We start from the raw sequence: 13937 nt of genomic DNA, 5'->3' as shown, positions 1-13937 counted from the left end.
ATTCATTTGCTTATTCTAATTTGCCAATTAACTAGAAGTAGTAATATTATAATATTTTAATCATATTGCATTTAATAATGGTCATATGATAATAATAATAATCCATGTATCTTATCCAGCTATGAAATGTCGTCCAACCTAGAAGTATTGTCTTTTTTTGTGTATAGAATTTCATACTAATAAACAATTAATATGTTGAATTTGATCAATTTTATTTTATATCTCAGAGTTTTAATTCAATATTTTTTTAAATTAAAACTAAATAAATTATTTATATATTGTTATTTTAATAAAAGTTTATTTATATTTAAAATAAATATTAAAAATGAGTGAGATACAGGGACAGGCGAGTAAATTATATTTTTGTATTGGTCTTTTGAATTTAAAACCAATTTACTATTGCTATTGAAAAATTAATTTTGAATGAATAAGTTATATTGGATTAGTTTATATTTCTAAAGATATAGTAGTCAAACCAAATTTCTTAATAAGGTCAATTTACTTTTTAATCATGTATACAAACAAAAAAATTAACATTAACACATCATAACCAATATAAAAAAACTAAAGAAAACTAATACATTCTTAGTTCTCATAAAATCTATATATATATATAAATATATATATATATTATAAGTTAGTATTTAAATATTTTATTTCACTATTTTATTTAGGTTCTTTATTTCCACCAACTCAACCATTAATGTTCAAGATGACAGCTTATGATTTACGTGCATGCCAGAGTCCACCTCAAATGGTATCAACAGTTATTGTTGGGTCTCTTACAATTGATGAACCACATGGATTAATAACTGTTATTCATAAAATAGGTGGCATGCCATTGATTTTATTTTTATATGCTAGGGTAAATTAGTTACTTAATTATAAATTTAATTTTATGTAGTTTGTATTTTTATTTTTAGTTATTAATTATAATTTGTTAAATAGATTATAGAATTTAGTTCATCTTCTAATGATCTAGTAAAAGCATTAAGAATTATGTTACATTTTATGCAGTCTGATTCTAAATTATATTCAGAATTTATTGCACTCGATGGTTATAAATTACTGACAAAAGCTTTGACTTCTTCAAAAACTCAACCTAGCTGTTCACTATTAATGGTATGTATATAAATATCTAATCTTGTATTAAATACTGTATCATTATTTTAATTCTAATTTTATTTAAAGGTCCTCCTGGAAGCTGGTTGTAATAAAAAAGGGGCTTTTATTTATGTTAATGAAGAATGGATAGTTAATATGTTCTACGAAGGAGTTTTGTTAAATACTTGTTTTATTAAAGATGTAATTTTGCCATGTTGGAAGATATGGACTTCTAAAAATCAACAAATTATTCAATATCTTTTCAAATTTTGTAAACATCTTTTATCATCAAGTCATCCACATAGAAAATTTAATTTAAAACAAATTCAGTCATCTGAATTATTAGAATCAATTTTGTTGCAAATAAAGGTAATTAAGTATAATTTGAATACTAATTTTATTGAATATATATATTAAAATCATATTTTAATTGTGTGTAGTGCCAATTATTATTAGAAGATTCAAATGAAACTACATTGTCAAGTTATGTACAAAAAGATTTGGTGGATTTTGTACAAAGTATTTTTGATTTACAATTGAATAAAAATTATATAAATTTAATATTAGACTTCTTAATTGCTGTACATCCCACTTCAAATTTATATTTGCCTCATTTAAAAGCATCTGTGTATTTTGTTTTGTCTCCTCAATCAAGAATTTATACATCACCTGATTTTCATATTCATATATCATCAGGTATATATTTACTAATATATTTTTATTTAAAATTATTTAAAATTTTAAAGTTTTTATTTTTATTTTTAGAATTTCATGAATCTGAATCTGAACAAATACATTTAAATGATTACTCAGAGACTGACTTTTGTGGATCTATTGATAGTCATATATTAAATACAGAATTATTAAAACTTCAGGTAAAATAAATAGATCTTTAATATTTTGATACATATTTTTTTTCTAATTAATTTCATAACTTTTGTCTTGTAGGTACAACAAGAATTACCAGTAAATAATCATACTAACATTTATTCATCAAAAGTTAGTGAAGAAACATCAGAAAATAGTGAACATTTTATTCCAGAAGAAACCGGTCAGGATTCAGGCATAGATGGTAGTGTAAAAGATATTTCAGTGCCTATCCTATTAGATGAAAGTAACATTTCTTATGACTGTAGTAATGCTTGTGAAGCAGAAGTATATTTTGAAGCTCAAGTAAGTAATATATTAGTCTATTATTAATATTAAACATTTTAATTACATTAATTTAATAATATGATTTTAAATATTAACTCTAGACAAAATCATATGAAAATAAACAATTTAAATATGCTAATACTGAAAATAATAGTGAAATAATCGAAGGTTTATTTTCTATATTACGAAATACTTTAATTAATTTTTCAAACATTGTACCTGAAAATCTTATTGATAAAATGTTTGATGCAGAAAAAATGGTTATTTTACTTAATAACCCAAGTCCTTCAGTAAGAATTATTATTTTAAAAGTAAGTATGATTAATTGTTGAAGTATTTCATGATTGTTGTATTTTAAATAGATGTTTATTGTTTCAGATAATAAATGTGTTTTTACAACGCTGTAGTCCATCATATGCTAAAAAATTTGTTTATAAATTCAAAGGATTTTATCAAATGGCCAATGTTTTGTGCTTACATCAAACTACAGTTAATTTAGTTGATACTTGTGCTTCAATATTTACTGGTAGTTATTGGGTTCCTATGGATCAACAATTGCAGTGGGACCAATCTGTTGACATGAGTTCTTTTAATTTTTCGGCACTTCCATTGTTGCTATCACTTTTACCGAAATCTGCATTTAATTTAACATTGTGTACGAATATAATAAACTTTTTCCTCAAACTTGTTTCTAAAGTAAGAATTAAAATATAACTAATCAAATATTTATAATATTCATTTTAATAATACTTGTAGGTTCCACAATGCTTGCATACTATTTTAGAGTATGGTTTGATGGAATGTCTACTAAAAACTTTGTCTACAATAGCAAGTATTTACTCAAATTCTCCAGTTCATGCAGATTCAACTAAACAAGAGATACTTGTTGATGATATAAATTCATTAATAATAACAATAAATACTTCTGCTATTCATACCCCTGGCATACACAACATTCAAGTCAGTTAAACAATTTTATTATAATATAATTACAGTATTTTTTTTAAATTATTTTTTTTAATATACTGATAATATTATTTTTTCAGATTTTTAATGATTCTGTTTATCAGTGTCGTTATTTACAAAAAGCAGAAATACAAAGTCCAAAAGAGGGTAATAAATCTAATTTGACCTTAAGAGAAACACAGCGTTTTATTCTTGAATCAGGAATGGATACTATTCAAGAGCTCATACAAACTCAACCTCCATTAATGCCTGCATTATCACGGTTGAAAAAAAATCTAAGTTCTGGTACATATATATTTATATTATTGAGTTATAATTTATAGTTTTGTTTCAACAATTTTTTTTTATATATATATAGTGTTATCATTAAACAGCATAAAAGATACATATAATGATCCTTATATGACCAACAGCGAATCAAGCCTATTTAGTATGGCATCTAATTATAATCGTCAAAAACCATTATCTAAAACAGAATTAATTGAAAGATATAAACATATAATTAATAGATCTGTTGAATTTATTTTTGCCTTAAGTATGTCAAATAATATAAATATTATAATAAAATGCCTATTTAAAATAATAATAATATTGTTTTTAGATGAACAATTTAATGACAAAGTTTCTCCTGAAGTTGCTTTTGCATGCCATTTATTTACAATCCTTTTATATAATCTTACCAGTATTATACAAAATACAAGAGAACAAAGGCAACAACCTTGGGTATCTATTTATGGAGCTGCTCGTGATATTATAAGGTACAAGAATTATTTTTGTCTTTATTTACATTTTTAGTCTATCTTGTAAATATATTATACATTTATATATGTGTGATATAAATAGTATTGGCTTTTTACTGAAAAGTTATTTCATATAATTCCTAGACTGGTATGATATTTTTAGAAAACCAGGTATTCATTATTTTATTTAATGATTATTATTATTATTTTTTTTTTTTTTTTTATCGAGTCTTAAGTCATTTTTTTTTTTGCGTTATCAATTCCAATATTCATTATAAAAAAAAACTGATACCAATATATCTGATACCACGAGTATCAGCTGATACCAATTATCGGTTATAGGATCGGCCTACCCCTAGTTGTTTAGTGCAGGGGTCTTCAACTCGCGGCACGCGGGCCGCTTGCGACCCGCCCTGTCATAATATGCGGCCCGAGATCACATTTTAAATGTTTTCACATTAAAAATAAAATAAAAAAATTGTAACTAAAAAAAAATATTTATTTATGTTTTAATAATAATAATAATTTATAATTTTAAATGTGCCCAATTAATTTTAAAAATTGTAAGAATAAAACTGAATTTTAATATAAAATACATGTTTTTACTAAGAATGCAAGATTTAAAAAAAATAATATGTAGTCCGCTGCATAAAAAGGTTGAAGATCCCTGGTTTAGTGTATTGTGATTAAAGTTGAGAGATGTATATAGATCTTCAATGGTACCAAAATTATTTTAAAACTATAGGGATAATAAAAAATATCTATCCAGATAACTATTCTACTTAAAAAAATTCTAAATTTAATTAATTGTTCAGTTGGGGTGTTTGTTAGGATATGATAAATTATTAATGACAGTGGTCAACAATAATCAAAACTTTTAGTTATATTATCATATACATATTGCTAAAAATGTGTTTGCATTCATATATGATATAAATTATCATGTGTATACTATATTTATACAATGAAAATCTTTTTTATAATATTAATAAAAACTGAAAAATTATAATATTAATGAAGTTTTAATTGTATAATACTTGAAAGTGTTGTATTAATTATAAAAAAATATGTTAGAATGATTAAATATTAAGAACTTTCAAAATCTAAGGTTAAATTGTTTAGCATTTATGTATTTTTTTTAGAATTCAAGGAGCTAATTTATTAGTGTGGCTATTAAGTCCACATCAAACAACCAGGATACGTATGTTTGCTGTTAAGTCATTATTGAATGAACCTAGATCTAAAGAATTGTTTAAAAATATTATATATATTAATCCTCAGGTAAATTATTAATTATTTTAAAAGATACATTTTTGTTTTTTATGAAAAGTATTTTTTGATGAGAAAGGAGCATTAAAATACTTTTAAAGATGATGGTTATAAATTGATAAGTTATTAAGTTTGCACAGGTAATAGGACAAGAGAAGCTTTAAAGATAAATAAAAATATATTAAGTTAAGTAAACAGATTCTAGTATTTATATTCAGGGTTGCAGAACAATGGTCGGTTCTAAATAGAACACGAAACAATGGATGAATTGTTGATAGATAAATTAAAGAGATATGCCACGTTTATTATATTTTAATTAATAGAAATAGATAAATTAATATCTACTAGTAAGATAACAATGTAAATAGCATAGAACTTTAGTGAGATAAGTAATGTTATCTAGATGATAATTTTAATGGATAGAACAGAGTAGACATTTAATATAGATAGGGTTAATAAGATGTATATGTGGATGGACTAGAAAAATCAAAACAAAGAATATATATATGACATTTCTTAGAAGTGACTTAAATTGATTACCATAGTTAAGTTGAAAGAATATTGATTGAGAATATGATCTGAACATATTATTTTATATTATAATATTAACATTTAAATTTAAACAAAGTAACATGTTTTTATTTGTTTAAAGACTTAAATCAATTAAGACTTAATTTAATTTATGTATTTTATTAATATTAATTTGTATATATAAATATAAATATTAATTTTTAGATTGAACAAAGATTTTATGTGTATTTGTATTCGTTAATGAATGCTGAATTAACAGTACCACTTACTGAAGAAGAAAAATGCACATGTGAAGCATTGAAAGAACATCTTATTGAATTAGAATTATTGACTGCTGACAGTAATGGAATTGTTTATGAAAATGAATGGCATTCCCAAATAAATCATATTGTAGAACAAATGAATGTTGAATTAAATGAAATTGATAATAATCATAAGGACAATATTGAAAAGTATTCCTATATTTTCTAAAATTATTCATATATAGCTTTAAACTTATACATTTTTATTAAACATCATATATTTATAAACTTTTAAAAATTTTGTTCTGAAAATTAATTTCATTTACAAAAACTTAATTATAAATTTTAATCTATAATCATTTATTTTAAGTTAAATTTATATTATAAGAACTGTTAAAAAAATGAAGTGTATATTTAAATTTTAGAAGTGCTTGTAAATGGGACAATACAATAAAAATAATTTGCAATTCAGCCATGAAAATCACAACAGTTGTATCTGATGAACAAAACTCTCAAAGAAAACTTGTACTTGAAAAAGCTAAAAAAAATTATAGGAATATCATACAAGCTACAATTCGATGGAAAACTATTATCAATCAAATGTCTCATGAAAAGGCGCCTTGGTACTTTCCTGAGTCATATCCAACGTAAACAGTATATCTCGTAAACAATATTCTGATATATCTTTTCTTAATACCTTTATATTCATATAACCTTTATTTTTAGATCATGGGAACTAAATCCAACAGAAGGACCTAATAGAATGCGAATTCGACTTCAAAGATGTCACTTAAATATATTAAAACGATTCTTTAAGCCTGAACACTCACATAAAGCTGGTAAATATTATTTTTATGTTAGTTATGGATTTTTAATTGATTTTTAACTTTTTATTTGTAGAAAAAAATAATATCAAAAGACCTCTAGACTATTTATTGTCAAATGATTTAGAAGTTGTTTCTTCTGCTGTTGTTGAGAATTTATTATCACAAGAAAAAATTTCATACATGTGCACTGCAAAATTAGTGCATCCGTGGCAAATAATTAAATGTGAAGTTTTAATTAGTGAAAATGCAATTTACATTGTTCCTGCAGCTAGTGTACATAATAAATTAAATAAAAATGTTAACTAAAATTTATTAATTTTAATTTAAATGATTTTTATAGTCTTTCCAAAATGATTATTCTCATGTTCTTAAATTTGATGAAATTAAAGAAATACACAACCGAAGATATTCTCTAAAGGAAAAAGCTGTAGAAATTTTTCTTACTAATGGAAAAACATATTTAATTGCTTTTCATTCTCAAAAAGTATATTTAATAATTTTCATTTTAATATATGACTATGAATAAAGTTAATTTTTGTGCTCAGGAAAGAGATGATTTTGGAAATTACCTATTGAATTTTTCATTACCGAACCGGATTACCAATGAGATTTTAAGTGAAACAGTAGATTTATGGAGAACTCGTCAAATCACTAATATGGAATATTTGTCTATTCTGAATAAAATGGCTGCACGTTCATATAATGATTTAATGCAATATCCTGTTATGCCATTTGTATTAGCCAGTTACACTGATCCAGAATTAGATTTAAATCAAATATCTACTTACAGGTAGACTATAAAATATTGTATTTTTTAGTAAATAATATAAAATTCAATTTTTTTTTTTATTTTTTTTATAGAAATTTAAAACGACCTATGGCAATTCAAAATAAAAAGAAAGAAGATCATTATATTCAACATTATAATGTAAAAGTTTTTTTTTTTTTTTTTAATTTAATATTCATGTGTAATTTACTTCATTTTAGTATTTGAAAGAAGAAGTTGAACGTTTTGGAACAGATCCACATCACTATAGTTCTCATTATAGTAATTCGGGTACAATATTACATTTTTTGATCAGAGTTCCACCATACACTCAAATGTTTATTAAATATCAGGTAATAAATAATAATTTAAAATCATAAAAATGAAATTAATTTAATTTTTGTTAATAGGATAATAATTTTGATGTACCTGATCGATCATTTCATTCAATGGAAATCACTTGGCGTTTATCATCTGATGAATCCACCACCGACTTGAAAGAACTTATACCAGAATTTTACTATTTACCAGAAATGTTCATAAACTTTGAACAATTAAATTTTGGTGTTAAACAATCCGGAGAAATTGTTGATGATGTGAAATTACCTGTTTGGGCACAAAATAATCCTAGATTATTTGTACTTATTCAAAGGTGAGTTTTTTTTTTTAAATATTTATTTGAAAAAAAATATTAACCAATTATTTTAGTAATAGTTAATAATTCATTTTTTCATATGAAGGCAACTTTTAGAATCTGAAATAGTTAGCGAAAACTTACCACATTGGATAGACTTAATATTTGGTTACAAACAGACTGGTAAAGCGGCTATAGATGCAATTAATGTGTTTCATCCAGCGACTTATTATGGATCACATATAGAAGAAACAGAAGATCCAGTTGCAAGATCTGCATTCAAAACTATGATAAATACTTATGGACAAACTCCACGACAGCTATTTCGTTTTCCTCATCCAATGACTGTTGATGATTACGCACCCAAAAACATATCGAAACCGACCAATTTTCGAAATGTTATTAATGGTAAATTATTGTTTGTAAATAGTACTTGTTGTTCATTTACATTTTATTTTGTATGAGATCTTATAATTATTTATATTATAGGTGTAAACAATTTAAAATGGGGAACTTATGTTGGATCTCCAGAGGAAAATACACCCATGTATATTTGGAAAAGAAAACACAAGACTCTAGTTTCTGACTTTGTACCATTACTTACTAATGATGTATTTGGACTTTCAAAAAATTCTGCTTTACTTTTAACATACTCAAAAGTAAATTTAATACTTTATTTTTGTTTATTATTTTTAGTATGTATGAAATAAGGAATGTATTAGCTGTATGTTTCATTGTTTTGTGTCCATGTACTTGATTTAGATTGGTCAGATTATCATGGATTTCTGATAAGCATTGTTGTCTAATTTTGGTTTTCATTTGACGAAATTCTCCAATAATTTTTTTAATACATAACAGCAAAAAAAAACTTATAGAAACCAAAGTAAAAACAACAACATTTGCTGCACATCAATTTTTGATAAAACAACAACCCAAAAAATAAGGACTGCAGAAATGTTCACTAAATTTCTATAAAACTGTTCTCTATTTATAGATTCACAAAATTTTTCGAGCTATTTATAGTTATGTGACGTTTATCTTGGTTTGACAAAAAGTCATGAAAATGTAGTACATTTCACATAAAAATATCTTACTGGTTAACTGGTCAATGAAAAAAAATTAAATTTTGAAAATTTTTAACTTGAAACAAGTTTTAAAAGCATTATAAAATGAAATTTTGACGAAATTGGATATTTAAACAAAATCCCATACAAAATTAAGGAAAATTTAAAGTATTTACATTTTAATTTATCTTTTGTCTAAGGATTTTTTAACCACCATGAAAGATTTTCAGTTACTACCGGTCCAAAAATGAATTCAACACGCCACTGTAGTGGGCCATAAATGGTAGGCAGGTGAAAGGATTTTGTTTAGTTCTGCAACAGTCTATGAACCTTGCATAATTCTTATATTGCCCTGTAAATGACATGTCTTTGATATTGTCAGTAATTCATCGACTTTTGCTTTTTTTGCCTGTTAATTTCAAATTTTGATAGATATATGTAGCTGACATCAAATTTGAAATTAGCCTCCTTTCCCCATATAAGATACTGTCAGTTTTCTCAAATTCCTCCTCCCTTAGTCTACTCACATAAATCTTGAATACTCCTTTAGTTATTTAGTTTTATCATATTAATATTTATAATAATGACTTGAAATATTTACTAATTATTGTTAGAATTTTAAAAACATTTCATAGTTTTCAAATATTTTAATGAAATTTGTGTTATTTAAAGACACTTAACATTTTGCATCTTGCCTTTATGTGGAATCTTAACCATTTTTTTAATTTTATAGGAGAAATCTTTAACTCTTTTAAACGAAGGAGTTACTGTTATGGCTGCAGCAATATTATCTTGGAATAAATTTGATAGTGTAGTTCGAATTAAACAACGCAAGGAAGCCCCATCCAAACCAGCATTTCAATTTTTTTCCACAGACAAAGTTTGCACTATAGCTTCTGCACCACATTGCCCATACATTTGGATTGGTTTTGAATCTGGGATCATACATGTGTACAAGTAATATAATTTTAGCACACTATTTTATATTCATATACCATTTTATTAAGTATTAAGTAATGATAACTGTCAGATTGGGTTCCTTAAATCAATTTTTTTTATATTTTTGAAAACTATTTACTAGTTAATATTTATTTATACAAACTTTAATTATTTGTGTGGATAAATCTTAAAATGTTGACTAAAAAAAAATCCATCAAGATACTGGTTCTGATTGTATATTGTATTTATATTATTTATTTTTACATAAAATTAATGATTAATTATTACTTCCAAAAAATAATTATAATCTGTGTTAGGTATACTAGGTAATATATATGTATGGATATCAAATCTAATATAGTAATATTATTAATTCAAAAATCTTCAAATCCAATATTCATTGATTATTATATTTAAAACATATTTTAATAAAGATCCAAACTTTAAGATTAAAGATAATTATTATCATTAATAATCTTTAAAATTATCATTTTCCATATATTTAAAAAATCTGCTGAGGAAATTAAAATTACTTTTCTCATCATATCATTGGAGTTTAAATTACAATAAAAAAAGGTGCTGTAATTTTTAATGAAGAATTAACAATTCAAAATGTTTGTCTTAAAAATAGGAAAAGAAAAATGTTTAAGAATAAAGTAAATTGCTCAGAATTTAAACCATATGTATATATTAATTGACTTCAAATTTATTTATTGTTATATTATTTAATAGAATATTAAACATTATTATTGCAGATTTTATTTTGATGTTATTGCTGGTAATGTAGAGATATTTGAACAACCAACGGTTTTAGTTGGTCATCGAGCTGAAATTTCTTGCATAGCTCTAAGTCCTGCATTTAGTATTGCTGTTAGTTGTGATACTGGCGGAAATGCAATTATTTGGGATCTTAATGATATTGCATATGTGAGATCACTAAAGCCCATGCTATACCCAGTAATTAAATATATTGAAATTTTATTTTAATATTTTTCTAAATTCTTATAATTTTTTTTAGATAAATTTAGTTGCAATTAGTGAAACCCTTGGTGATATAGTTACAATCATATACAACAGTGATATTAAAAAATCTGTTATGACTCTACAATCTATTAATGCTAATTATATTGGTAGTTTAGAAAACGACAAAAAAATTACCTCAGTTTGTTTTTCCAATGCTCCTGAAGGAATTTCTGTTAATATAATTGCAACAGGATTGGAAGATGGAAGTGTAAAGTAATGAAAGTTAAAATTAGTAAATTTTATATTTGAATTAAAAATCATATATTTTCTTTGATAGATTATGGAGTACTTGGGATTTATCTTTTGTCAATGAAATACCAATAATTCATTTTGATGGAGCAGTTATAGCGTGAGTTTATTGGATAAACTTTGATATTAGTAGTTAACAATCTAGATATAATTTAAATAATGTTGAATTTGCAGTATTATCTATTCAAGTGATTCTCAACATTTATATATATCATCAGAAGATGGAACAGTAACAATTTGGGAGTCTGCAGGTGCCAAACGAATAAGTAAAACGCCTAAATTTTTAAATCTTAGTATGCAGTAGAAGGTGGATTCAGGTGTTGATTTAGACTAAATAATAGTATTATAGTAAGACTGGTGTACTGTTTAATAAGTTTAAACTTAATCATAGTATTAAGTTTCAAATTTTATTAAAAATATTAAATTTATTGTTCACTGTTAACTTATTATAATTTTAAAGTATAGATCTAAATGTTGATTTCTTTAAAGTAATTATGATGATCAATTTTTCATTAACTAAGCAGAAGTTGTTTTATAATTATTTTCGTAAATTATTGATTTAAATATTTAATAATGTTATCTTCTTAATTATGTTATTACTATTGTTACATCTTTTTTTTATTAATCATGAATCCATGGTATTAAATGTATGAATTATCCTTTTCTTATTTACATAAATAGGTAAATGTAAATAATATTTGTCATATAAATTAATTTGAATTATAATTGTTCCTAATTTTTTATTAGGCCAAATTAATTTATTACTCAGTATAATAGATTAAAATTAAAATTATTTTTATACTTTACATATTTTTAATTTTAAACTTAGATATTATATATGTTAAAGAAACAAATTATAAGATCTTAAGAATATATTCTAAAGTATTATATCCAAAAAAAAAAAAAAAAATTATATAGATAAATAAAGTTAATTTACAGTGCAATAAAAGTATTTTAATTATATAACTATAAACTGTGTTTATATTATATACACATAGTACATTTATTATTTGTCAATATATTTATAGCTTTATTTTTTTTTAAATATAACATATTTTTATGAATGTTTTATTTTGTCATTTGGTTTTTAATGGTTCTTTTCCTAACTTCTTCCAGCACCTATAATAACTAAAAACTGGAAAATAATAGTAGGTAAATTTGTTCCAGTAAATATTAATTTTCCATTTAATATAATTAAAGTTTCATTAAGGTTAATTGACATTTAAATGTTACATTTTATTGTATGATTATGATATTAATTAATTTAAATAACTAAAATTTGATATAAATAACATACTAGAATTACGGAAAAAAGGTATGTTAGCAAGGGAAAGAAATCCCCTAAAAAAGTGAATTCTATACTCAATACCTAATAAGAATTGAGATATTTTTAAATAATAAATATTAGTATTATTATTTGTTTATTGTGTTTAAAAATTAAAACACATAATTTGTATTCAATGGTTCAAAAAAAAATATGTATAAGTAATTATAATTATTATGAGTTTATCACCTAAATAAGATAAAATACAGTATAATCTATCTAAAATAGTTTCACTTGGACCATCAAATTTTTCCGTTACAGAAAAGAAGAAAAACAATTGTTAAGCATTTATCTGAGTATTAAAAAATTATATTATGATTAAAACTTGGTACAATATTAGTATGCATATATTTTTATGATTAAAATGTATGAATTCAAAATTAAATTGGTTTTTTATACAATATTTAATACTAAAAAAGCTTTATAATATTAATTTATACATAGTTAACCATTATTATAATCAGTGTTGTGAAGTATTTTAAAGTATTGAACATATTTTTAAACACTACCATCATAAAGTATTTTTTATGATATTTTAAATACTGTGCTTATATTTGTATTTTTTTTTTTTTTTTTTAGATAAGGCAAAAAAAATTTGTATTCCATCCTATACTCGGTCCATTGAAAGAATGTTATTAAGCAGAGCCGTATTTAGATTTTCAAGGGGAATGGGGGATTTTCTCTAAACAAAATTTCACAATTAAAAACAAAAATTAGAATTTTATTAAACAATTTCAAAATGTTATCATTACGTTATGTACATGCATAGTACAATACATGTTCTTTTTAAAAACAACACCTATTTTGAACATCATATTGGGATACCTAAAAAAAATGTTTAAGTAATTTTGATGTATCAACTAGTTCTAAATTCAAAATGTTTTACATAAGTCATTTCAATTTTTAATAATAATACCTACATTTTTATGATTCATTAAAATGCATAAAACCATTTATAATTATTGATTCCTTTTTTTAAATATTTTTATGTGTTTGTCAAAAATTTGAAACCAGTTAAAAATCAATAACCGAAATCCGAAAAATATGTGCACTCGGTTTTTACCCGAAACCGAAAAAATTAAAACGGGTTTCAACTCAAAAATC

At 23.6% G+C, this 13937-nt stretch overlaps 1 protein-coding gene across 1 annotated transcript in view; it reads left to right on the top strand.

Moving 5' to 3' along the window:
* LOC112685193 (lysosomal-trafficking regulator) overlaps nucleotides 1–12055 on the top strand; it is a 28812-nt gene extending 16757 nt beyond the window's left edge. The window contains exons 17-45 of the mRNA XM_025557013.1: nucleotides 675–865; nucleotides 949–1122; nucleotides 1192–1473; nucleotides 1545–1800; nucleotides 1870–1979; nucleotides 2053–2277; nucleotides 2361–2570; nucleotides 2638–2955; nucleotides 3016–3219; nucleotides 3306–3510; nucleotides 3584–3760; nucleotides 3827–3983; nucleotides 5108–5246; nucleotides 5970–6217; nucleotides 6433–6654; nucleotides 6734–6846; nucleotides 6908–7107; nucleotides 7175–7318; nucleotides 7380–7624; nucleotides 7696–7762; nucleotides 7822–7953; nucleotides 8011–8252; nucleotides 8341–8642; nucleotides 8724–8893; nucleotides 10032–10255; nucleotides 10993–11194; nucleotides 11256–11473; nucleotides 11538–11609; nucleotides 11684–12055. Coding sequence (XP_025412798.1) covers nucleotides 675–865; nucleotides 949–1122; nucleotides 1192–1473; nucleotides 1545–1800; nucleotides 1870–1979; nucleotides 2053–2277; nucleotides 2361–2570; nucleotides 2638–2955; nucleotides 3016–3219; nucleotides 3306–3510; nucleotides 3584–3760; nucleotides 3827–3983; nucleotides 5108–5246; nucleotides 5970–6217; nucleotides 6433–6654; nucleotides 6734–6846; nucleotides 6908–7107; nucleotides 7175–7318; nucleotides 7380–7624; nucleotides 7696–7762; nucleotides 7822–7953; nucleotides 8011–8252; nucleotides 8341–8642; nucleotides 8724–8893; nucleotides 10032–10255; nucleotides 10993–11194; nucleotides 11256–11473; nucleotides 11538–11609; nucleotides 11684–11813 — 5579 coding nt within the window. The 3' untranslated portion in view covers nucleotides 11814–12055. The remainder of the gene's footprint in view (nucleotides 1–674; nucleotides 866–948; nucleotides 1123–1191; nucleotides 1474–1544; nucleotides 1801–1869; nucleotides 1980–2052; nucleotides 2278–2360; nucleotides 2571–2637; nucleotides 2956–3015; nucleotides 3220–3305; nucleotides 3511–3583; nucleotides 3761–3826; nucleotides 3984–5107; nucleotides 5247–5969; nucleotides 6218–6432; nucleotides 6655–6733; nucleotides 6847–6907; nucleotides 7108–7174; nucleotides 7319–7379; nucleotides 7625–7695; nucleotides 7763–7821; nucleotides 7954–8010; nucleotides 8253–8340; nucleotides 8643–8723; nucleotides 8894–10031; nucleotides 10256–10992; nucleotides 11195–11255; nucleotides 11474–11537; nucleotides 11610–11683) is intronic.
* Nucleotides 12056–13937: the final 1882 nt, after the last annotated feature.

The sequence above is a fragment of the Sipha flava genome, unplaced genomic scaffold (assembly GCF_003268045.1).
Source record: "Sipha flava isolate LNK unplaced genomic scaffold, YSA_version1 106_pilon_pilon, whole genome shotgun sequence".
In the NCBI taxonomy this organism is placed as follows: Eukaryota; Metazoa; Arthropoda; class Insecta; order Hemiptera; family Aphididae; genus Sipha; species Sipha flava.
This window is presented reverse-complemented; position numbering and strand designations above follow the sequence as displayed.